Here is a 25,944-nt window from a genome sequence, read left to right as displayed (position 1 = left end):
ACACACTTCTGTAACCTAAACTATGTGTATGAAAACTGATACAGCACACACACACAAACACAGCTTTCGTTCGTCAAGTCGGGGCTGAAGCTCGAGCTGTTCACTAACTCATTACACTGCTTCTGGAAACCCGACATGGGCACATTGTGTCCAGGAGTCAGGGAGAAGGCAACAGGGATTCAGAATAGGAATTAAACGGAGCACTAGCGTGGCGACGTGCGCAGCGTGACGTCAACATCCTCGAACCTTCTACCCGTCCAGTCCTTCCTCGAGGCCCAGAATGGGCAGACACTGGCTCAAGACTCAAGAACCCGGAGCTCTCAGGTTTCAGGTTCCTTCCGCTGTCGCTTAAAGGCGGATGCTCCCTGATGCATCCTCACAGACACATTACGGAGACTTGGCGACTGCGGAGAACAGCGGCGGCCACCGCCGACGCCGCATGCCTGGCGCAGCCGCGGCCACCAGCGCCTGACCAGGGGGCCACCCACCTCACGAACCACCCTAGCGTACCGCGCCAGCCGCTTCGTCGCCATTCCCGGCACTCCTAGCTCTTCGAAGGCCAGCCGCCGGAAGTCCGTGGAAGCTCACTTCCGGTCCGTTCAAAGAACCCGCGCGACGGTGGAGGCGGTGCTTGCGGCCGTGGCGGCAGCGGCGAGAGCCACCGGGACTTGTCCGCTCGGCTTCTGTTCGGCGTCTCCCGGATTTCGGAGCGTGGGGAGTGGCTTTAGGCGGGGGAAGCCGCTGGGCAGGGCTCTGATCCTTCCTCGCCTGTGGGCAGAGGCGTGTTGGCGCGGTTGGGGAATCATTTCGAATCCGACCCCAGACGCGGACGGTAAAGCCGTTTGTTTGGGCTGCTTGTGACAGGGGTCATGGACGCTGACGCTTTGCGGGCGGGTGGAGGGAGCTCTGTAAACTGAGAATCGAGCAGTTCTCCCCAGGGAGGTTATAGGTTGTCAGTCTCCTGCTGCTTTTGCTTTAAGAGGCTCCCGGGGCCATGGAATCTGGGCATCCGAGTTTTCTCAGTACCAGATGATCTTTCTCCACAGCGTTATGGAGCCAGAGAAGGACTGGACCGGGGGGCATCCCAGAAAGGACAGGAAGAGGAAACGGGCCCCGAACAAGCAGATCGGGGCGTCTGAGGCGATGAGAGTCCGTTGGGATCTCGAGGAGGAGAGGCAGCCCGAGGCCAAGGTGAGCAGCAGGAGGCCCGAGGAGGTTTGGAGCCTTCGGGGTCCCTGGGCGCAGGTCAGACTCATTCACGCTCTCAGATCTGTAAAATGGAAATGATGATATCTCTTCCCTTCGGGCTGTAGTTGGGGCTTTAAAACTGTTATCTCCTTGCACGTGCTAAGAGTGTTCATTCAATGAGTATAAATAAATCTTTTTAAAAAAATACGTTTAAAGTGCTTAGAACTATGTACGAAGCCAGGAGCTCCTTCTGGGTCTCCCACCTGAATGTAGAGGTCCAAACGCTTGGCCGTCTTCCACTGCTTTACCAGGCGGTTTGGATCGAAGTGGAGCAGCCGGGAATCGAACTGGCTCCCATGTGGGATGCTGGCAGTGCAGGTGGAGGCTTAACCTACTACTACCCCGGCTCCTGAACTCCCTGTTATCTTATGATAAATTCTGATTGCTTAGCTTATGCTTAGGTTAGACCACATAGATTTTCTGTGATCTTGCCTTGGCTCCTGTTCTTCACTTCTCCACTACTCTGCCAATGTATACTCTTGGCTCCGGCTAAACCCAAATTCATGTTTGGACACTCACTTCTCTCTAGCCTGGCAGACTCATTTTTTTTACTCTACTCCAGTGTTTTAATCTAAAGCCATCCCTGAAACTAACCCCCAAAGCAGTTAGCCTCTTTGCGCCTCTACTTTTGTAATAGCACTTACCTACACTGTTGGATTAACTGACTGTTGGATTTTGTTCCCTTGTTACTCAAGGCCTTGAAAGTATGAATCATGATTCACTCATCCTACTATCCTTAACACATAAGTAGTTATCTGTAATTCGGATTCTGTATCAGTGTTTATTAATAATGACATTCCACACATTTTAGCTTTCATTTTCAATTAGAATGCTCCTTATCTTTGAATATATATTAAAATAATGAGAAATTGGGCCCAGTGTTGTGGCACAGTGTGTTAAGGCACTGCCTGTGATGCTAGCATCCCATATGAGCACTGGTTCAAGTCCCACTTTTGTGATCCGGCTCACTGCTAATGTGCCTGGGAAAGCAGCGCAAGATGACCCAAGTGCTTGGGCCTCTGCTACCCATGTAGGAGACCTGGATAGAATTCCAGGCTCCTAGCTTTGGTCCAGTCCAGTCATTGGTGCCATTTGGGGAGTGAACCAGTAGATGGCAGATTGATCTCTGTCCCTTTCTTTGTAACTCAGCCTTTCAAATAAATCTTTTTTAAAAAATCAGAAGCTAAAATAATGATTTGCTTTTGTTGCTGTTTTTGATACTCACGGTTTCCTGTACCCTGATATATATTTGCAGAAGCCTCGCTTATCTACTGTTTTACTTGCTGAAAACTGTGAAGTAACCCATGGCCAGCTATGTGAATTGCTAAAATATGCAGTTCTGGGCAAATCCTGTGTTTCTAAACCCAGGTATGAAATGAACTTAAATAGCGATATAGACTAGAGGTTTCAAATTGATGTTTATAGGACCATATCTGGCTTACTGGCATTATTTGCCATGCAGCATATCCTAATTTTTCTTTGTATTATGGCTCCTCACAACTAAGTTTGTGAGTTCCTATATGAAAAGCCATGTTTTTCTTTCTCTTCGAGAAGCCCAGCATGGCAACAATTTGTCAAAACTGAGCGGTGGTCTTCCCTTCTTTATGGGGTATGTGTCTGTTTGGCCTGCTTCCTTTAATTACAGTATTTCTCAGGCTATTTTATGTGTGGTTTTGTAGACCTAATTGAAATAACATGATGCTATATTAAAAATTCAGTCAGTTTTTTCCTTTTACAAATATACAGCAATGACAGAATTTACAATTCCAATATTGTCAATACCATTGTTAAATATCTTACGAACATTTTTTTTGTGTATGTCGCAGTAAAGAGACTTTCAGATGCAAGCATCTCTCTGGAGGAGGTTATAAATTACTTAGATACCTCAAAAGCCATCTTCTATACCAACAAATAATGCCGTCTGCCTGTAAATTTATCTAAAGCTAAATTTCTTGATGCTAACCATTTGATTATCTAGTTTAAGAAAGCCTGTGGAGTAGGTTGGGATCTTGGGAATGAATTTTGTAATGTGAGCTTGGTTCTAATTTAAAACAAAGTTTAGTTGGGGCTAGTGTTGTGGCACAGTGGGCTAAGCTGCTGCCTGCAACAGCAGCATTCCATACTGGAGCACAGCTTGTGTCCTGGTTGCTCCACTTACGATCCAGCTCCTTGCTAATGTGCCTGGGAAAGAAGTGAATGGCCTTAAGCTCCTGCCGCCCATGACAGAGACCTGAATGGAGTTCTAGGCTCCTAGCTTCCACCTGGACCAGCCCTGGCCATTGAGGCCATTTGAGAGTGAACCAGAAAATAGAAGGTTCTCTGTCCCTCTCTCTCTCACTTTGCCTTTCAAGTAAATAAAAAAAATTTTTTTAAAAACTTAATTGAACAATGGATTTAAATGCATTATACTTCAATTGGTATTTTACTTGATTTTAGTGCAACAAATATTTAGCTCAAGAGATCTTTAATTGAATTTTTTATTATTATTATTTGACAGGTAGAGTTATAGACAGCGAGAGAGACAGAGAGAAAGGTCTTCCTTCCGTTGGTTTACTACCCAAATGGCTGCAATGGCTGGTGCTGCGCCCATCCGAAGCCAGGAGCCAGGTGCTTCTTCCTGGTCTCCCATGCAGATGCAGGGCCCAAGCACTTGGGTCATCCTCCACTGCACTCCCGGGCCACAGCAGAGAGCTGGACTGGAAGAGGAGCAACTGGGACTAGAACCTGGTGCCCATATGGGATGCCAGCGCCGCAGGTGGAGGATTAACCAAGTGAGCCATGGCGCCATCCCTCTTTAATTGAATTTTATGCAGTAATACGTGCCTTCTAGTTCCAGGCAGTCAGTAAGGGATGATGAGTTCCATTAGCTGTCACTTACTACCTTTGTGCCCCACACTTCTCTTGTACGCCTATAAACTGACTTGAGGACATCACTGTTAACTGTGTTGATTTGGTTTTTCAATAGATGGTGCCAGCTTTTTCACCAAAACCGCCTGAAAAATGTGGTGGTTTTTGTTCTTCAGGGAATGAGTCAGCTACACTTTTACAGGTTCTATTTGGAGTTGCGATTTCTCCGAAAGGCGTTCAGACATGTAAGTCAAGAAAACTGTGTTTTAGGGACTGAATCAAGTTCTTCGATCTTGAGAGTAATGTATGTGTCTGGGGCCATGCTAATTGGCAACCTGCCTAAACAAGTAATATGGGGTTTGGAAGGGAAAAAGGACTAAGATTCAGAGACCTCCTGTTGAGATTAGATTTGTCTCTGATTGTTGTTATTGTTATTAATTAGGGAAAAACATTTATTCCCAGGTTATCTATAGCTCCTGGATTGGTAGTGTCCAATTTTAGTTAGACTATTTAGACTATGGTATTTCTCAAAATTGTAAGATTTAAATGCAATTTGTTTTTCCTCTCTTTAAAAAAATTTCATAAGATGAGGCATCCTTAGAACTGTATCTAGAGCTAAACAGTAGCCACTATCTTTAGAAATTTGTGCTCTCCATATTTCCATAGCCTCTTCCATCACTATCGGTTGTTTTTATCCTTTTACCCCTTCAAAGCATTTGAGTTGATGAGCTCTAATTTGATTTCTCTAAGTCTTCCTTTTCTTTTTTGCTGCCATTTATTGAACACTTAGGGCTCTGTGTGCTTTATCTTTATCACAACAGTCCTGTAAGAGATACTTTCTTTTGTTACCATTTTATCCATAACAAACTGAATAATTTGCCCAAGGTATCTAGTAAGTGATGAAGTTGGAATTTAAACCAGGTGAGCCTGAGGCTAGAGCTCTCAGCTTTGTCCTGTTGACTATCTGGCATGCTGTCCAATAAAATACTAGGTATGGGAGTTCTTTGAAAAACATAAGCAATTTTCCTTGTCTAAGTTGTACTTTTCTATAATGCTTGTCCTTTTTACAATGTATAATCAGAGAAGTAAAGAAAATTTTGGGTGATGGTGGTAAATATGACTGCGTTTACCTTGTCACTTTTATGTATTAAGGAAACATTTTACATTGCAAACAAAGTCTTGACCTCTTATTGCACTTGGATAGAAGTCCATGCCTTTCACATCCTTGTATTTTAACTGCTTGCAAGCATTTTTGTAAAGACCTGTTAATGTGTTTTCAGAAATTCCGCTTGCCACCTCCATCATCTAATTTTCTAGCTGATATCATTGGACTGAAAAAGAAAGAACCCACTGGAGATCTACCCAAGACACTGGAAGGTATGACTATGGTTCTGGGTTGATAATATGTTCATTCTAAAAAGGTGTTGTGGTTATAGCTGTAAATAGGTTTACCAGTCGAGTATATTGTTAGCAAGCAACAGAACTGAGTTCTAATTAACTTGAGAAGCAAATTTGTTGAGGAAAAAATGTACAGCTACCCGAGACATTAGACAGCAAGAACCACAGCCATAGAGTTTATGCCTCAGAAACCATCTGGTTAGGTAGCTAAGAATACCTGAATATCACTGACATTGGACCCTTGGAATTACTGTGAGTAATTTCTGAACTGTCACTGGAACTTTGCACTTACAGATGAGAAGTCAATTCCTAACTAATGTAAAGGACAGCTACTAATTCACAGAAAGGAACAGGGAGTTCTAGATGGTAGCCAGCTAAAAGATTATATGTGTGTGTGTGTGTATATGTATATTCATGATAACTGTTTTTCAAGCTGTAGGTTGTATCCTATAAGCAAATTAATAGCTAACCTGTGTTTTTTTTGAGTAGTAAAGGCTGGAGAGAGTGAGTAATGAAATAGAATAGAACTTAACAGAATTCATATATAATTAAATAATTGAATAGTTACACATTGGGAACATGAGAGTAATCAGTCATTTCCTTCCATCACTTTCAGAACTGTTATTGCTATAATCTTCTATCAGCACATCTGGCTTCTAGTTTTCTACCTTTCATTGTGCCATCTCCTTCCTAGATGACCTGATCTGCGGCTCCAGGCCAAAGCCAGGAGCTTCATCTGGTCTCCCTCATGGCTGAGCAGGGAGCTGGATTGGAAGTGAAGTAGCCGGGACATAAATGCGCCCATGTTTGATACTGGCATCACAACTGGCACTTTACCCACTATGCCACGATGCTAGCCTCTGTTGATTGAATTAGCTAGTTGCCATGCTCTGCTCATTTTTCTTACGTAAAATTTCTTTCATATATTGCGTTTCCGCCATTGCTTCCATTAGATTTATTCATTTATATGAAAGAGTTACACAGAGAGCAGAGAGGCAGAGAGAAAGAGAGAGAGAGAGAGATCTTCTATCTGATGGTTCACTCCCTGGTTGGCTGTGCCCATCCGAAGCCAGGAGCCAGGAACCTCCTCTGGGTCTTCCATGAGGGTGCAGGGGCCCAAGGACCTGTGCCTTCTTCCACTGCTTTCCCAGGCCATAGCAGAGAGCTGGATCAGAAGTGGAGCAGCGGAGTCTTGAACCAGTGCCCATATGGGATGCTGGTGCTTCAAGCCAGGGCGTTAACCCACTGTGCCACAGCACTGGCCCTGCTTCCATTATCTTAAACCAGAATTACTTCAAAGCCTTTGTAGTTTCTACTTCCACAAATTTTTGAGGCTTATCTTCCTCAAATGATTTGTTTATGTCACTTCCTTTCTCATAATGTTCCCTGTTATGTATTTTGTGATAGACTAAAGTTCAAACTCTTGAACCAAGCATACATAATGGTCTATTTTATCTTTCTCTTTCACCTCTGTTTTATTTTATTTTATTTTATTTTTGACAGGCAGAGTGGACAGTGAGAGAGAGAGACAGAGAGAAAGGTCTTCCTTTGCCGTTGGTTCACCCTCCAATGGCCGCCGCTGCCGGCGCGCTGTGGCCGGCGTACCGTGCTGATCCGAAGGCAGGAGCCAGGTGCTTCTCCTGGTCTCCCATGGGGTGCAGGGCCCAAGCACTTGGGCATTCCTCCACTGCACTCGCTGGCCACAGCAGAGAGCTGGCCTGGAAGAGGGCAACCGGGTTCACTTCTGTTTTATCCTTGCCTCTCTTATATAGATCTTTTTTCTTCTTTACTGATCTTATTAAACCAAGTTTGCTTTGTACATATGGAATGCCAGCTTCTACTCATAATACTTTGGATCTTTTGGCTGCAAAGATCAGATGCTCGTTCAAGCCACCTTAGGCAAGGAGAGTCTTGTTAGTGCTGACAATATTGTTGATGTGATGCATGTGGATTCTAACTGGTCAATTCTTTATATTTTCTAGTTAAAATTGTAGAAGCAGTCTGATCAGCTTAATTACCCTTGTCGCCTTTGAGCATGTCTTGGCAAGAAATACCAAGTCATTGGTCAGTCTATAGTTGAGGCTCCCTTGAACTAGTTCTACACCCTTATTCAATCAGTGATGCCCACTCATATGCCAACCAGCATTTGCCTCCACCCTCAGTTAAAAGAACATGGTACTGCTTGGGGTTCTTGGGTGGATGCCTGAAAGTAGAGTTGATTTAACTAGAATGGACTGCTGGTAATGGCAGGCACTGTACTGAGCAGATCTAATAAACCAACTATGTGAATCTGCCTTTTCTTCACAGCTCACTTTTTTTCTTGAACTGTTTCTGACCACTCCAACCTGAGATACATTCTTCCCCCTTCCTCCCTTGGGGTTTATTTTCTCTTTGTGTGCTTATTACTGCATTAGATTGAAAGCCCCTTAACAGTTGGGGTCAAGTTTTATACATCTTTTGATCTTTATTCTGCTTAGCCTACCCAAGGCTAGGAGACCTGTCCTCTGAAGTTATTAAACACACATTCTAAATATATGTAATTGTTCTTGTTCCAGAATCTTTACCTTCTGCCATTTCAAAAGCCAGCATCAACCTGCAGAATGACCCTATCGTTCGAAAATACGGTCTTAAGAAAGTGAGCTTGATCAGATGCCTTCTGACAAAGGAAGAAATGAAAACATTCAGCTTTCCATTACAAGGTTGGTTTAAACTTAATATGATTTGCTACCAATGTAAGAATATCTTACAGTTTAATTTCTACTGTTGAAAGTTCATTTTTCTGGTTGCTTTCTTGCATTTTCCATCTTCCATTAATGAGGAAATAATTTAAATGCAGTGTTTCCCAAAGTGTGGCATATGTACCATGATCGGTAAAGTGAAGATTTTAGGTAGTACACGAATAGAACATTAAATACCATTGAAATATTCAGTGATAATTTATTCCTTTTCATTAAATTCTTTAAAAAGATTTATTTATTTACTTGAGAGGCATAGTTACAGACCGAGATGGGGAGAGATAGAGAGGTCTTTCATCTGCTGGTTCATCCCCAAATGGCTGCAATGGCTGTAGCCAAAAGCCAGGAGCCAGAAGCTTCTTTGGGGTCTCCCACGTGGGTGCAAGGGACCCAAGCACTTGGGCTATCTTCTACTGCTTTCCAAGGCAGGGAACTGGATCAGAAGTGGAGCAGCTGGGACCTGAACCAGTGCCCATATGTGTTGCCAGTGCCACAGGCAGATGCTTAACCTGCTACGCTACAGTGATGGCCCCTTTTTTTCGTTCAATTTTATTTCAGTCCTTCTTAGAGAATTAAAACAAGGCAACATGTCTTTAACGTTTTAACACTTCTACAGTGAATATTTTGAAGATGTTAATTTTTTTGTTATTTCCAATAATGATATAGGTAAAGGTGGTAGCAAGTATAGTGTGTCCCAAACCTGGGACAAGGTTTCATTTCTTTTCTGGGATAACTAATAATTTGATCTTCTAATTAAGTGGCGATTTCAGAGTACTGGAGATGGAAACTGATAACAGTTTTATTTTTTTAAATTTTTTTAAAGATTTTATTTATTTATTTGATAGGAAGAATTACAGACAGTGAGAGAGAGAGAAAGGTCTTCCTTCTGTTGGTTCACTCCCCAAATGGCTTCTATGGCTGGCGCTGCACTGATCTGAAGCCAGGAGCCAGGTGCTTCCTCCTAGTCTCCCATGCGGGTGCAGGGCCCAAGCACTTGGGCCTTCCTCCACTGCCCTCCCGGGCCACAGCAGAGAGCTGGACTGGAAGAGGAGCAACCGGGACTAGAATCCAGGGTGCCGGTGCCACAGGTGGAGGATTAACCAAGTGAGCCATGGTGCTGGCCCCGACTAACAGTTTTTTTTGACAGGCAAGTGGAAAGTGAGAGAGACAGACAGACGGAAAGGTCTTCCTTTTCCATTGGTTCAACCCCCAATGGCTGCTGTGGCCGGCGTACCGTGCTGATCCGAAGCCAGGAGCCAGGTGCTTCTCCTGGTCTCCCATGCAGGTGCAGGGCCTAAGCACCTGGGCCATCCTCCACTGCCCTCCTGGGCCACAGCAGAGAGCTGGACTGGAAGAGGAGCAACCAGGACAGAATCCGGCGCCCCAACCGGGACTAGAACCCGGGGTGCCGGTGCTGCAGGCAGAGGATTAGCCTAGTGAGCTGCGGCGCCGGCCCGATTAACAGTTTTCATATGTCCCTTTGTTTCTTGTCAAACAAGACCCAGATATTACCTGTATTGCTTTAGCCTCTGCCTGAAAGTAGAAATCTTCCAATTATTCAAATGCTTTTGTGTCTCTGAACTAAATGTACTTATTTATTATCTTGGGTCCACAATGGAGGGCATACCATAAGCTTATTGTTGAGCCTCTGTAGGTAATTTTTATGCGATGATTACAGAAAATGCAGGCAACTCTCAATGCGGATTTCATAGAAATCTCAAGAATGGACTTGGGTGGAGGGACATACATGGTGAACGTTACGTAAACTTTCTGCTTACTATGTAATCTTTTGAGAACTCTACTTTGGTAGGATCTCATTTCTGTTTTTTCCTGATTTATTTAGAAAGAAAGATGCCACATGTAGTCATTTGCGTACTTTATTCATCCTCTTCCTGCCTACATGGAGAGTCCAGTAACTTTGGGTTTAGCTATAATTTAGTCATATTCTCCTCTAAGAATGAAAAATTGTTGCTTGATAACTGCTAGCAATTCTAGGCCCAGGATCCCCTATAACAATAGCTTTTATTATTTTTCTCAAAATATGTATGAAAATGAGTAGATGGAGTAAAACTGGAAGACAGGTTGCCTTTTATTTAGTTTCTGTATTTCAAGTGTTTTACATACACAAACTGCCTAGCTAATATGGTATTTTCTTGGATGAATCTAAGAGTGATATTTACTATTTCTTGTTCAAAAGAGAAATATTTTATTCCTTTCCTTCTAGGTTTTCCTGACTGTGAAAATTTTGTACCTACCAAATGTGATGGTTCTGTAACAGAGAATAGTCCTCTCTTTGGTCTTGACTGTGAGATGGTAAGTGTTATTTTTAATTTTCAACGGGGTGTTGCAAAATGGAGTCTAGAGTAGGATAGTTTCTTGAATGTAATGCATCAGTGAACCAATGTATTCAGTTCCAGGAACAAGAAATAGTTTAAGTAGCTGAAAGTAGCCCTTTTTACTGGGCATTTTAGAAAACTTGGATTTATTTTTCTGGGACTGGCCTTATGGAATATCAGTTAAGACACCACCTGCAGCTGAGTCTCATATAAGCATCAGTTGGATTCTCAGCTGCTCCACTCTGACCCATCTCTCTGCTGATGTCCCTGGGATAGCAGCAGCAGATAGTCCAAGTGCTTGGGCCCCTGCTGCCCGTGTAGGAGATTCAGATGAAGTTCCTGGCTCCTGCCTTTGGCCTGGCCTAGCCCTGGCCATGGCAGACATTTGGAAGGGTGAACCAGCTTTTGGAAGATTTTTCTTTCTGTGCCTCTCCTCTCTCTCTCTAACTCTGCCTTTCAAATAAATAAATAAATCTTTAAAAAACAACAACACAGAAAAGGAATAAATATGTGTTGTCTAACTAGTTGCTATATTTACTTGAATGCTCATTACTAGTTTTCTCCTTCTGTCTTTTGAACAAGTGTTTTATTGTTACTATGAAGATTCTATCTTAATTGCCATTGGTTTGGCTTAGTTTTACACATTGAATATCATAAGTGGGATTTCCTTGAATAAGTACCCCTTGTATATTTTTTAAAGTGGGTATATTTAAAAATTTTCTTTATTTATTTGAAAGGCAGAGTTAGAGGGTGGGACAGATAGACTAAGAGGAGCCAGGATCCCAGAACTTTATTTGGATCTCCCACATGGGTAGCAGGGGCCTAAGCACTCCAGCTGTCTTCTGCTTTCCCAGGCACATTAGCAGAGAGCTGGATTGGAAGTGGAACAGTGAGATTCATATTGGCACTTGTATGGGATGCTGGTGTCACAGGTGGTGGCTTAATCTGCTGGACTACTATGCCAGCTCTCATTATGTTTTACTTGGCTTCATTTTAGTAAATTTCCTTTCAAAAACAGTTCATCCCTTTGGGATTGGCACTGTAGCGTAATGAGTAAAGCTGCCACCTACAGCACTGGCATCCCATATCAGTGCTGGTTTGAATCCCAGATGCTCCACTTCCAATCAAGCTCCCTGCTAATGGCCTGGGAAAGCAGTGGAAGATGGCCCAAGTGCTTGGGCCCCTGCACCCAAGTGGGAGACCCAAAAGAAGCTCCTGGATCCTCGTTTTGGGTCATCCCAGCTCTAGCCATTTCGGCCATTTGGGGAGTGAACCAGTGGATGGAAGATCTTGCTCTCTCTGGGTGTCTCTCTGTCTGCCTTTCAAATAAATAAATAAATCTTAAAAAAAACAATGCATCCCCTCCCCTCTCATTCCTCAGGAAATGTTTCTTAATTTTTAATGAGGAAGCTAAAAGCTAAAAGTTTTGGAGTCTCCCATGTCAGGGTATGTATCCTGGCATTGCCGAATCATATCACCCTAGACAAGTCCCCTAACCTCTTAACATCATCATGTCCCTCTGTAATAATAATAAAGCTACCTCATAAGATGATGATTAAGTGGTCACTATAAAATGCTTAGTGCAGCACTGGATGATAATAGTATGTTTAATAAAAATCACTTATTAGTAGTGCTAGGCATACTACTGGATATAGTACATACTTCATAAGTGATAGATACAGCTATGATTAATATTATTTCCCTTTATCTTGAGAAAATCCTTTCCAGTAATTGAATTCATACTGGATCTTATAGCAAGTAAAAGTCCGTGCCATTCCTGCAGGACTCTAGTGGGTAGATGAGGGTAGTGGCAATCGCTGTGATGTGGGTAATGAGAGGAATCAGTATCTTTCACACTTCAGCATCCTGACTTCCTCCTGATCTTACAGTGCCTCACTTCCAAGGGGAGAGAACTAACACGGGTCTCACTGGTTGCTGAAGGAGGCGCCTGTCTTATGGATGAACTGGTCAAACCAGACAACAAAATTCTGGACTATCTCACCAGGTATTTTTCACTTCACCTCCAGCTCTTCCTAGAACTGTCACATTAGAATGGAGTAAGATTTAACAGAGATGATGAGAGCATCCGTTTATGTAGGTTTTATCTATTTATATATTATCAAAGAACAGACTAGGGCAACATATCAGTATATTTTAATACTGAAATTACATATTGTCAGAGTATAATGTGTGCGCTCTGGTTTTCTAGTCCTCTTGAGATGTTAAGTCTGCACACTATTATCTTCCTTGTCCTAGAATCTCCCAATTGTAATCATTTTCTAGCAACTGCTAAACAGCTGGAGGGAGCCTTGCTTTCTGTTAAGACCTCAGCTGAAAATCTGTAAATTATCATTTGGCAGTTAAATGATCTTAGAGTTTAATCTGCTTTGACCTCGAAAACCAAAACAAAACTGATTTTTTCCATAATAGAAATTTGAAGCCCAGAGTTTTGGTCTGTTATTCCAAAGATTATCATGTAATTTCAGGATTTGCACAGAGTGATTGGGCAGAGAATGAGATTGTGAAACAGTATTATTTCCATCCATTGAAGGTGCATCCATAGGCAAAGCAGCCATGTTAGTGATGAAGACTATTGTGTTAACAGACTTGATGACTTGATAGTATGTAAAGAACAGGTCCGTGTGCACAAGCTTTTTTCTCATGGTACTGCAAAAATATGGGAATATAAATGTCTGATGGTAGGGGATTAATTAAAATGTTATATCTGTAAAATGGAATACTCCAACAATTTGAAAGGATGTTCTGAGAGATTTATTGATACGAAAACTTGTTCAAGATACATACCAAGTGACATCATGTTTTAAAGCAGCACATGCATTATTTCATTTTTATAAAAATGAAATATATACATGAATTAATATCTATGTATCGATTTCAAATTTTTTGCAACAAAAAACAATTTTAAATTCCATTTTCCATGAACTTTTAAAAAAGATTTTTTATTTATTTGAAAGGTAGTTACAGAGAGAGGAAGAGAGAGAGAGATCCTCTGGTTCACTCCCCAAATGGCCACAATGGTGGGGCTGTGCCAGGCTAATTAAGCCAGGAGCCTGGAACTTCTTTTTTTTTTGACAGGCAGAGTGAACAGTGAGAGAGATAAAGAGAAAGGTCTTCCTTTTGCCGTTGGTTCACCCTCCAGTGGCTACCGCCGCGGGCGCACTGCGACCAGCACACTGCGCTGATCCGATGGCAGGAGCAGTTGGGCCATCCTCCGCTGCACTCCCAGGCCATAGCAGAGAGCTGGCCTGGAAGAGGGGTAACCGGGACAGAATCCGGCGCCCCGACCGGAATTAGAACCCGGTGTGCCGGCGCCACAGGCAGAGGATTAGCCTATTGAGCTGTGGCGCTGGCCAGGAGCCTGGAACTTCTTTTAGGTCTCCCACATGGGTGCAGGAGCTCAAGCACTTGGGCCATCTTCTGCTGCTTTCTCAGATGCGTTAACAGAGAGTTGGATTGGAAGTGGAGCAGCCGGGTCTCGAACTGCCACCCATATGGGATGCTTATGTTGTAGGTGGTGGCTTAACTTGCTATGCTGCAATGCTGGCCCCTCCATGAACTTTTATTTTTTTCTTTCTTTTTCTTTTTTTTTTTTTTAATTTATTTGACAGATAGAGTTAGATAGTGAGAGAGACAGAGGAAGGTCTTCCTTTCGTTGGTTCACCCCCCCCAAAATGGCCACCATGGCCAGTGCTGTGCCGATCTGAAGCCAGGAGCCAGGTGCTTCCTCCTGGTCTCCCATGCAGGTGAAGGGGCCCAAGCACTTGGGCCATCCTCCACTGCCTTCCCAGGCCACAGCAGAGAGCTGGACTGGAAGAGGAGCAACAGGGACTAGAACCTGGCGCCCGTATGGGAAGCTGGTCCCACAGGCAGAGGATTAACCAAGTGAGCCATGGCACTGGCTCCCTCCATGAACTTTTTGAAGAACCCTCATTTATGTATCAAAAAATATGAAGTGATATTTACTAAGATGTGAAAAGTGATCATTTCTGGGTAGTGGGATTATGACTAATTTTTAATTTCTGCTTATTTTTTTAAAAAGATTTATTTGAAAGAGTTACACAGAGAGAGAAGAGGCAGAGAGAGAGAGAGAGAGAGAGAAGTCTTCCATCCGATGGTTCACTCCCCAATTGGCTGCAACGGACGGAGCTGAACTTATCCGAAACCAGGAGCCAGGAGCTTCCTCCAGGTCTCCCACATGGGTGCAGGGGCCCAAGGACTTGGGCCATCTTGTACTGCTTTCCTAGGCCATAGCAGAGAGCCGGATCGGAAGTGGAGCAGCCAGGTCTCGAACTGGCACCCATATGGAATGCCGGTGCTTCAGGCCAGGGCATTAACCCGCTGTACCACAGCACCGGCCCCAATTTCTGCTTATTTGTATTTTCATTCTTTTTGATACTGAGCATACATTAGATAAAACTTTTTTTTCTTTTACTCTTTTTAAATGACTTTCCAGTGAGTAAAACTTGTTAATATCCTGGCAAGTCTATTCTTTTTTGAAAAAGATTTATTTTATTTATTTGAAAGGTAGAGTACAGAGAGGTAGAGACAGAGAGAGAGGTCTTCCATCTGCTGGTTCACCCCCCAAATGGTTGCAGCAACTGAGGGTGGGTCAGGCCAAAGCCAAGAGCCAGGAGCTTCTTCTGGGTCTCCCACGTGGTTGCAGGGGCCCAAGCACTTGGGCCATCCTCTGCTGCTTTCCCAGGTGCATTAGCAGGGAGCTGAATTGGAAGTGGAGCAGCCGGTACTCAAAGCAGCGCCCATATGGGATGCCGGCACTACTGGCCAGGGCCTTAACCTGTGCCACAGTGCCGGCCCCCTAGCATATCTATTTCTCTTTCTGTTGTTAAAAGGTTTTCAGGAATTACGAAAAAGATTCTTAACCCAGTGACAACCAAACTCAAGGATGTACAGAGGCAGTTGAAAGCACTGCTTCCTCCTGATGCCGTATTAGTGGGCCACTCTTTAGACTTGGATCTCAGAGCACTGAAAGTGAGTGTCTTATACCTAAAGCCTTAGACTGTACCTCCCAGCTTACTTGTTGTTGCCTTTAGCATAAGATAACACTCATTCTATTCTCTTTCTTCCTCAGATGATACATCCATATGTTATTGATACATCATTGCTTTATATCAGAGAGCAGGGCAGAAGATTTAAACTAAAGTTCTTAGCCAAAGCTATTTTGGGGTAGGTTTGTTTACATATTATAATACTGTCCTGATAAATTGCACATATGTAAGTGTATAGTTTCTATAATTTAATGCATATTGCAAAATTTAGGGTATTTGCTTTTCCTTTTAGTTTTTAAACATTATTACTTTCATTTATTATAAAATTATGATATTATGGGATAGGTAATAGGATTTACATTCATTGTTGAACTTGATGGATAAGACCATTCAGGGAAGGGCAGAAAAGTTGACCAAAGATTCAAAACATAAGATACCTGTATTGAAATACATCCTTTTGTGTAGAAACACATGTGTACAAAGATGTTCATTATAACAGGATTAATTCTACAGGACTGGTTAAATAAATTATGGTTGTTTGCATTGAACACTTTGCTATTCGAAAATAACGTGGTGGATCTGTATGTGCTAATATGGAAACCAAAGGTGTTGCTGAGAATAAAATGGAGATGCAGAGCTCAATCTGTATATGCCACTTAACTATATGTGTATATTTTTAAAAAAGCAACTATAAAAGGATTTCAATACAAATAGACATTTGTATATAAATAATAAATTTCTGGAGGGTGAGTTAAACAGATGTTACATCTAAGAACTGAGACAAGAGGATGACTGCAGAGTGGGCCAGAGACTTTTTGTTGGGTAATCTTTTGTTCAAATAGTATGTTAGGGTCAGGCAGCTAACTAGAATTAAGAAATCTTGATTGTTGTGATATGCATCAGAATGCTTAAATTTATATAACCAGACATTTTTTTTTCCCCAAAGAAACCTTTTATTTAATGAGTACAAATTTCATAAGTACAACTTTAGGAATATAGTGATTCTTCCCACCATACTCCCCTCCTACCCCAACTCCCACCCACTTCCTCCTTCCTCTCCCATTCCCAGTTCCATTCTCCACTGAGGATTTATTTTAAAGATTTAAAGATTTATTTTAAGGCAGAGTTATAGAGAGAGAGGGAGAGACAGAGAGAGAGATCTTTCATCCACTGGTTCACTCCCCAGATGGCCACAGTGGCTGGGGCTGTACCAGACCAAAGCCAGGACCCTGGAACTTCATCTAGGTCTCCTACATGGTGTATGGGCCCAAGGACTTGGGCCATCTTCCACTGCTTTCCCAGGTGCATTAGCAGGGAGCTGGACTGGAAGCATAGCAGCTGGCACTTGAATCAGTGCCCATATGGGATGCTAGCATTGCAGGAGGCAGCTTAACCTGCGCCATAACGCTGGCCCCTAAACAGAACATTTGAAGTGGTTTAATCTGTCATTAAAAATGCTCACAGGTGTATCAGTAGTATCTTGACTTTCCAGGAAGGATATACAATGCCCAAACAAGCTTGGTCATGATGCTACAGAAGATGCTAGAACAACCCTTGAATTGGCTCAGTATTTCCTTAAGTACGGCCCAAAGAAGGTTAGTATCTTTGACCAGCATGTTTGCCTTTCTCAAATGTGTGGGGATGGATAAGAAAACCACATAACACAGTCTCTCATTTACCTTTCTCTTCAAAAAATGGGAGTGTGATTGAAGCTAAGCTTGTTGCATTTGTGATTAAGGCACGTATTAATAGCATTATGTAGTGGCTAAGTATATAGTGTCTGAAACTGGGCTAGTTTTTAAATATAGTCTGTGCAATGTCTCACTGTGTAATCTAATGCAATTGTTATGGATAATTTCAGTTTCTAGATCTGTAAAATGGGAACACATGCTTCTGTAGAATATTGGTGAGGATAAAGGAGATACTGTGTATAAAGCTCTTAACATAGTTCATTCAATATGTTAAACACCATGCCAGTGGTGGTGATCATTACAGCTGATACTAATAGCAAAAAATAATCTATGTGGATTTCTGTGTTCTTGGAGTTGGAGGGAGGCATACCATTGTTTTAATAATTAGTGGGTATGGATTAGAACACATAAGGGAGGCATTTAAGGGATCTTTGTTTCTGACAGAATTTCTTATAATGCATACTAACCTGTTAGATTATTCCATTATATAATGTTTCATCATTAGTCTATAAATTGTGGTCCATATAGAATAATAATCAATAGTCAGAATCGTGTTTTGTGTTGTTGTAGTAAGAAAGATATTCCAAAAAGATCTTGTTTGGACATGTAAATATGATAGTCACCATTCACTGAGCTCTTACTGAATATGCTGTTCTAAAATGTTATTTATGTGAAAGAGTGACAGAGAGAGGGAGAGAAACAGATAAAGATATTTCATCAGGGGGTTCACTCCCCAAATGGCTGTAACATTTGGGGCTGGGCCAAGTTGAATCCCTGGAGCCAGGAACTCCATCTGGGTCTTCCATGTGAGTGGCAGGAACCCAAGTACTTGAGCCATTGTCTGGTGTTTCCCAAGAAAATTAGCAGGGGGCTGAATCAGAAGCAGGTTAATAGGCACTTGGACCAGATGGACTTCCTCATCTTGGCTTCCACCTGGCCCAGCCCCAGCTATTATGCGCATTTGGGGAGTGAACCAGTGGATAGAAATCAATCAATCGCAATGTTAATCTTCCTCTCTCTCTGTCCCTCAGTCTCTCCTTTTCCCTCTCTTTCAAATAAATAAGTAAATCTTTCTTTTATTTTTATTTATTTATTTTTTTTTTTGACAGAGTGGACAGTGAGAGAGAGACAGAGAGAAAGGCCTTCCTTTTACCGTTGGTTCACCCTCCAGTGGCTGCTGTGGCTGGTGCACTGCGCTGATCTGAAGCCAGGAACCAGGTGCTTCTCCTGGTCTCCCATGGGGTGCAGGGCCCAAGCACTTGGGCCATCCTCCACTGCACTCCCAGGACACAACAGAGAGCTGGCCTGGAAGGGGGCAACCGGGACAGAATCCGGCGCCCCGACCGGGACTAGAACCCGGTGTGCTGGCGCCGCAGGCGGAGGATTAGCCTATTGATCCGCGGCGCCGGCTAGTAAATCTTTTTTTACTACTTTATAGGTTCTCAAATTTTGCTTATATAGGTATTTTATCAAAATTTATCATATTCAAAATGAAATGAGAGAAAGTATTTGTAATATTTGTTTAAAATATCAAAAACTATATGTTAACACAAATGACTTATCTGTATGAAAAAAGGAATTTCAAAAAAAGTGGGAAGAGTTTCATTGTTTAATGTATTTCGTACTTAATGAACTTCTAGCTTAATAGAAGTCAGATTGCTTTTTGTACCTGCTTTTATTTTATCTTATAAAAGATTTTTTTATTTTGAAAGTCAGAGTTAGAGAGAGGGGAAGACAATGCTGGCTCACTCCCTAGATGGGTGCAATGGCCAGTGCTGGGCCAGGCTGAAGCCAGGAACCAGGAGCTTCATCCGGGTTTCCCACCAGGGTGGCAGGGGCCCAGGCACTTGGGTCCTCTGCTGCTACTTTTCCCAGGCCATTAGCAAAGGAAGTGGATTGGAAATGGAGCAGCTGGGACATGAACCAGTGCCCACATGGAATGCTGGTACTGCAGGTGGCAGCTTTACCCACTAAGACATACTGCCAACCACCTTGTACTTGCTTTTGCATTCATTCTGCTGTATGACGTAATTGGAGGAGGGAGGACCTCATGAACCCCATGGGAAGGCCTCTGGAACCCTCAAGTGTCCTCATACCACATTTTGAGAACCTATTATTTTTTCATTTCCAGTGAAAATTGTTTTATTTGAGTAAAAACTAAGGAAATCTGAATTAAGCATGGATTTCAGTTAATATTGGATATATCATTATTGGTTCGTTAATTGTGACAAATACATCATACTAATCTGTTACTAATATGTGAAAATGGGTGTAGGGCATATGGGAACTCTGTTGTTTCTATAAATCTATAACAAATAGTTTTTAAAAATATGTTCTCTCTGTATCACAATTCTCAGTTGCACTCCTACTTTATGAAAGAAGATATATCAACTACAGTAGACGTCACGTGCTTTCATATTAAACTAATATGTCATTTTTGATGTTGTCGTAAAAGCCATTCTATTATTTCTAAAAATAGCATGTTGGCAGAGAAGTAAATTTTAAGTGACTAGAGAATGAGAATGAGCCAAAATTGCCATTTCTTTTCCCTTAACCTTACTGGGCCATTTCCTATATTCATGTGAACAGCATCAGTAGCTGGCTGGTAACACACTGCCATTCTTGGCTAAGCAGCCAGAACACATCTGGTAACTTCAAGGCAGCCTGGGAACTATGGCAACGGCAAAGCTACCACCTAAAGAAGAGAACATCACTAAAATGGGGTTTTCAAATTTCTTTTAACCTTAAATGATTTGCGAGAAATGAGATGATTTTTACCACTTTACTTGCTTCAAGATTGCGGAACTCAATCTGCATGCACTTGTTCATCACCAAGAACTGCAAGCAGCCAGCCAAGAGCCAAGAAATACACCAGGAGTCATTCAGCACTCAAACACAAGGTAATGTTTTTTAGTTTTAAACAAGAACAGAGTTGGGGGAGGTGGAGATGGAAGGAGGGAAGTGTGGGTATCTTCTTGGAACTGTACCTGTGGAAGGTATGTAATCTGTTCTTTTTATATTAATAAAAAAATTAAAAACAAGAACAAAGGCAGATAAGAGTATCTGGTGTCTTACTTTTCCTGGGAATTTTTTTCTTAGGAGTTTTTTTCAGAAATATTTACTAAAAATATGAGTCACATTACAAAAACCATGGGGGAAAATTATCAGCTGCTTCCCGAAATATTATCTAATTTTTAATTTTCTAAATCTAGCAGCTGGTCTAAAATGACATCCTTTATGAGAAAATAAGACTTTGGAATACAGTGAACAATGCAGCATTGGGAGATGTGATAAAGCATTTTGGTTTGAAGAGTCAGTCTACAGCTTTGCTATATTTCCCAGAAACACAAAAACAGAAATAGACTCAGAAGGAAGGTTTGGCTGCAGAACCTAATGACTGTGTCAGTATCAGATCCTTAGAATCTGGCCTATGTTTTGGTAGAGCACTTTGGGTACATTTCTTGTTTACCCTTCGGGTCCTTGTTAGAGCAACACTGCCCAGTATGGTTTAATGCAATGATGAGATTGTTCTACATTTGTGCTGTTGAGTGTGGTAGCCACAACAAGTGTGGCAATTGAGGAACTGAAGTTTTAATGATAATTAATTCAATTTAAATAACTACCTATAGCCAGTGGCTATCTTGTTGGATAGAGTATGTACAGAGAAATAACTGTCAGGTTATAAAAACTGTTGTCCTTACCTTGATCTCTTCTGCTTCTTTACAGTGTTATAGAATGCTTGGACTCATTGGGTCAGAAACTCCTCTTTTTGTCCCAGGACACAGATGCTAGTGATCTTTTTTCTAAAAACTGTAAAACTATTAAGTGCCTTTCAAATAAACAGGTGAGTAGTTTGCTGTACCTTGGCAGGTTGCATTGAGAGCAGAGGGGAATGCACCCTGTACAAGTGTTCAGTTCTTTTTCTTCAGCAACCCTGGTTACAGTTAGCAAATCTGGCCTCTGCTCACATCTTGTATGGAGCGCTTTAAATCACAGTTGCCCCGTAGGACCAGAACTGTTAGCTGCCAATGTTCACTTCCAGAGCCCAGCAGGCCTGTGGCTTTGGCCCTGCATACCACTTTGGATTTCTGTTCTATCCCTGGTTTACGGAAATGTTTATCTTGATTTTGAGTCTGGCTATATCTTCTTCATTTTTTTTCTTTTTATATTTTATCTCTCATGGCTGTAAGTATAAAGTAGAGAGGTTGCATCAAAACATGAAATTCGTGTGTTACTGTATACAGAAGATCTGTATTTTTCCATGTGTAGGTATGATATTTTCCTTTTTTATTAATATAAAGATAAGAGATTCCCTATAGTAAAAATATGGAAATGCTTTGTGAATTTTTATGTCTTCCTTGTGCAGGGCTACACACAGGGGCTGTGCTAATCTCTGTATCATTCTAATTTTTTAGTATATGTACTATTGAAGCAAGCTCAATCTGTATTATTTTTTAAATGTTGTACTTGGAAATAATTTCAAACTACAGAAAACTTGCATAAATGGCACAATGTTTTATTAGGTTCACCTTTTGTTAACAATTGTGTGTGCATTTATGGTTATGTACTCTCTCCTCTCTCGTGTTCTTTCTTCCCCCCTTTCTCTCCCCCTGTATGACTTTTTCTGAACCATTTGAAAATACATGAAGCACATCATGGCCTTTTCACCCTAAGTATTTTAGAATGTATTTTGTGAGGTTAAAAATATTTTCTCTTGGGGCCAGTGTGTAAAGGGGGTAAAACCACTGCCTGTGACATCATCATCCTGTAAGGGCACTGGTTCGTGTCCTGGCTGCTCCACTTTCAGTTTGCTTCTGCTAATGGCTTGGGAAGAGCAGCAGAAGATAGCTTGAGTGCTTGGGCTCCTGCCACCCATGTGGGAGACCTGGATGAAGCTCCTGGCTTCAGCCTGGTCCAGCCCTGGCCATTGTGACCATCTGGGGAGTAAACCAGTGGATGGAAGGTCTCTCTTTCCCCAACCCCCACCCCACCCCCAAACCCCCATCTCTCTGTAACTCTGCTTTTCAAATACATAAATATTTTTTAAAAAGTTTTTCTCTTATATAACCATGGTGTAGCTACCTACTTCAGTACATTTACTATTGATCCAGTACCTTTATCTACTCTAATCTGTATTCCAATTTGTTCAGTTGACCAAATAATGTCCTTTATAGCATTTCTTTTCCCTTCAGAATAACGTCTATTCTAGGGTCAGGTATTGCATTTAGTTGTCATATCTTTTTATTCTACTTGAATCTGGGACCGTTTCTCAACCTTTCTGTTTTTTGAGATTGCCATTTATTGCATTATGCATGCATGCCTCCCCTCCCTTTTTGCTATACAATTTTTAGTTTTCACTTTATTTGCAAAGCAGAGAGACAGAGACAGATAGATTCCACCCACTGGTTCACTCCTCAAATGCCTGCAACAGCCGGAGCTGGGCCAGGTTGTAGCCAGGAACCTAGAACTCTACCAGGGTCTCCCAAGTATTTGAGAATCCAAGTATTTGAGCTATCACTTGCTGCCTCCCAGGGTGTACAGTAGCAGAAACTTGGATCAGAAGCTGAGGAGCCAGAACTTGAGGTAGGCACTCTGGTATAGGATGCAGGCATCCCAAGCAGCATCTTAACTGCTGCACTAAACACCTGCCCCCTTGTTGGTTTTACACTGGTTTCTCAGTTGGTCTCTGGAGTTTTCTCAAAGGTGTTCTAGTTCATATGTTGTTGTTGTTAGGGTCTGTGGGAGAATGAGTGTCTGAAGCTTCTCAGTCCTTCATCTCTTCTGTTTTGTTTTTTTTGTTTGTTTATTTGTTTACTTATTTATTTTTTGACAGGCAGAGTTAAACAGTGAGAGAGAGAGACAGAGAGAAAGGTCTTCCTTTTTCAGTTGGTTCACCCCCCGCCCCCAAATGGCTGCCATGGCTGGCAGGCTGCGCTGATCTGAAGCCAGGAGCCAGGTGCTTCCTCCTTGTCTCCCCTTTGAATGCAGGGCCCAAGCCCATCCTCCTCTACCTTCCCGGGCCACAGCAGAGAGCTGGACTGGAAGAGGAGCAACCAGGACAGAATCCAGTGCCCTGACCGGGACTAGAACCCGGGGTGCCGGCGCCGCAGGTGGAGGATTAGCCTAGTGAGCTGCGGCATGGGCCTGTTTTTTATTTATTTGACAGGTAGAGTTATAGACAGTGAGAGAGAGAGAGACAGAGAGAAAGGTCTTCCTTCCGTTGGTTCACCCCCCAAATGACCACCACGGCTGGAATTGTGCTGATCTGAAGCCAGGAGCCAGGTGCTTCCTCCCGGTCTCCCATGCGGTGCAGGGGCCCAAGCACTTGGGCCATCCTCCACTGCCCTCCCGGGCCACAGCAGGGAGCTGGACTGGAAGAGGAGCAACCAGGACTAGAACTGGTGCCCATATAGGATGCCGGCGCTGAAGGTGAAGGATCAACCAAGTGAGCCACAGCGCCAGCCGCTCTTCTGTTTTTTTTTTTTTAAATGCTTTCTCTTTTGAGAATGATATTGTGGTGTTAGGGGAAGATAGGAGTTTATAATATTGTTTGGAGGGGTCTGTGTCGCTCCCCCACTCGCAGAGGAACGACACCGGACCCTACGCTGTTCCTTTTCCTCGGCCCTTCCCGGGTTAGCTGCCGCCGCCACCCCCCCCCCCCGCCTCCGCGGAGGGGTGGCACACCGCTGGCCGGCTCTCTCAGGGGTTGTTCAGATGTTCCTGGTGCCTGTTGTCTCTCTCTTCCTTTATAGTCCTCTTCCACCAATCCCAACTCTCCTGGCGTTCTCTCCCCACGCGCTGAGCATGCTGCTCTCCTCCAATCAGGAGCAGGATCAGCTCCTGCAGCTTATTAGTCGAATTGGTGAGGCAGCTGTGTAGAAGTTGTTTGCTCTCTCTCAGCACCATATTGTGGGAGATCAGATGCATAGAATTAGTCCTAGTTCCAGTAATTTAGTCTCGGTTGCTCCCCACAGGTCTGCATGTGTCTTAATTCTCTTTCTGTTGGATCCTGAATTTGTCTGCTTTTTTTTTTTTAAGACTTATTTATTTATTTGAGAGTTAGAGTTACAGGGAGAGGAGAGGCAGAGAGGTCTTCCATCTGCTGGTTCACTCCCTAAATGGCCGCAATGGCTGCAGCTTGGATGATCTGAAGCCAGGATCCAGGAGCTTCTTCCAGGTCTCCCACATGGGTTCAGGGGCCCAAAGACTTGGGCCATCTTCTACTGCTTTCCCAGGCTGTAGCAGAGAGCTAGATCGGAAGAGGAGCTGCCAGGACCTGAACCGGTGCCCATATGGGATGCCAGCACTGCCTGTGGCAGCTTTACCCACTATGCCACAGCGCCAGCCCCATGCCTCCTTATTTCCTTCTTTCTGTCTACTGCATTGTCTCCAAGGGGTACCACCTTTTCTCTGTACATTTGATTGCTCTCCAGACGTACTGCTTCTGAGACTGCCTGGTCTCTCCTGTAGTCTGTTGTTAGGAAATATCAAAGTTGTGACCTCTGCTCCTTATTATTTGGCATTCAGTTGGACCTTCCTCCCGATCCCCTGGGAGTGATTTGGTTTGTGCTTCATCTATTTCCCATGCCGCTTGATGTTTTTCACCCCCCGCCAAATCTGTTAAGCTTCTGCCTTGTTTTTTGTTTCTAACTCAGAGGCTTGCAGTATTGTGCAACAGTGAGAGTGCTGTTGGAATTTAACTTAATTCTTTATATAGAGGTAATTTGAAGGTTGTAGTAATCCCTATTGCTAGGTAATACTGAAGGTAAGGGTAATATGTGGGTTTATTTATTTTCTTTATGGATTTTGTGTCTTTTCTTGAGGTTGTAGTGTCACCACTTCCCTCCAGACCTGGCAGTCAGCCACATATTACTTTTTCACATGGGTAAAAGGACAACCATTTTTTATATTATTATGGCTCACCCTAGCAGCCACAGTAGAGTAGTAGGTTCCTGTCTCAACCAGGCAGTGCTGTTTTCTGCAGGTTCTTGAGCAGGCTAGAGTGGAAATCCCCCAGTTTCCCTTCAGCATTGTTGAGTTCTCGTTTGAGCCCTTTGCACCCATGCTCACTGAAGAGATGAACAAAAGGGTAAGTAGATGGCTTTTGAATGACTTTTAACTTTCCGGAGTTTTTCTGTGTGTATTTTAATATCCAGAAAATCAAATTTTTATAAAGATGGGAATCAGACTATTCATACTACTTTGCAACTTTAGTTTTCATTTAGTAGTGTATCTTATATATCTTATGTCACTACATATCTTATTCTTGTTCCTAAAATCTGCATACTATTGCAGTGTTTGCTATACCTATTATAGCATTTGTGCTTTATAAATTTTTGCTACTATAACTAATGCTGCAGTGAATATCCTTCTATATATTTGGCATACATATGTGTTAAAATATTCTTCAGATGGTTTTATCCACGTTTTGACTAATGAATTTTCTTACCACATCCAACTCTTTACTATATTGTTCTTTTCCTTGTAGATGAGGCTTAAGTGGACACAGATGTCAACTGTCTATGCTGGGCCGTTTAGCAAAAATTGCAATCTCAGGGCTTTGAAAAGGCTGTTTAAGAGCTTTGGTCCAGTCCGGTCAATTACTCTTGTTCTTGAAACTCATCAGGTAAGGCGACCAGAAAACTCAAGATTTTGACCTTCT

The 25,944-nt window shown here is 42.6% G+C and overlaps 2 protein-coding genes across 23 annotated transcripts in view; one reads left to right on the top strand and one right to left on the bottom strand.

Moving 5' to 3' along the window:
* The window catches only part of ERI2 (ERI1 exoribonuclease family member 2), a 38,626-nt gene extending 37,927 nt beyond the window's left edge, over window positions 1–699 (bottom strand). For 8 of the 9 annotated variants that reach the window (XR_016226155.1, XM_089321580.1, XM_089321582.1 and 5 more), the window contains exon 1: window positions 511–699. Coding sequence is in view for 7 of the 9 variants with exons in the window: in XM_089321580.1 (XP_089177706.1) it covers window positions 511–533 (23 nt within the window). In the remaining 2 variants the exon portion in view is untranslated. Of the gene's footprint in view, window positions 1–488 lie in introns of all 9 variants that reach the window. The other variant, XM_008257830.5, reaches the window with a different exon arrangement.
* Window positions 615–25,944, top strand: part of REXO5 (RNA exonuclease 5) — a 72,468-nt gene continuing 47,138 nt past the window's right edge. For 11 of the 14 annotated variants that reach the window (XR_016226148.1, XR_016226147.1, XR_016226150.1 and 8 more), the window contains exons 1-15: window positions 615–832; window positions 1,047–1,191; window positions 2,504–2,616; window positions 4,214–4,340; window positions 5,376–5,472; window positions 8,049–8,192; window positions 10,453–10,541; window positions 12,454–12,569; window positions 15,436–15,574; window positions 15,675–15,769; window positions 17,084–17,186; window positions 20,079–20,182; window positions 21,009–21,126; window positions 25,267–25,371; window positions 25,771–25,908. Coding sequence is in view for 6 of the 14 variants with exons in the window: in XM_051847881.3 (XP_051703841.2) it covers window positions 1,051–1,191; window positions 2,504–2,616; window positions 4,214–4,340; window positions 5,376–5,472; window positions 8,049–8,192; window positions 10,453–10,541; window positions 12,454–12,569; window positions 15,436–15,574; window positions 15,675–15,769; window positions 17,084–17,186; window positions 20,079–20,182; window positions 21,009–21,126; window positions 25,267–25,371; window positions 25,771–25,908 (1,629 nt within the window). In the remaining 8 variants the exon portion in view is untranslated. Of the gene's footprint in view, window positions 833–1,046; window positions 1,192–2,503; window positions 2,617–4,213; window positions 4,341–5,375; window positions 5,473–8,048; window positions 8,193–10,452; window positions 10,542–12,453; window positions 12,570–15,435; window positions 15,575–15,674; window positions 15,770–17,083; window positions 17,187–18,391; window positions 18,501–20,078; window positions 20,183–21,008; window positions 21,127–25,266; window positions 25,372–25,770; window positions 25,909–25,944 lie in introns of all 14 variants that reach the window. The other 3 variants (XR_016226154.1, XR_016226153.1, XM_089321576.1) reach the window with 2 other exon arrangements.

The sequence above is a fragment of the Oryctolagus cuniculus genome, chromosome 19 (genome assembly GCF_051225735.1).
Source record: "Oryctolagus cuniculus isolate XC-2025 breed Fujian yellow rabbit chromosome 19, ASM5122573v1, whole genome shotgun sequence".
Taxonomy (NCBI): domain Eukaryota; kingdom Metazoa; phylum Chordata; class Mammalia; order Lagomorpha; family Leporidae; genus Oryctolagus; species Oryctolagus cuniculus.
This window is presented reverse-complemented; position numbering and strand designations above follow the sequence as displayed.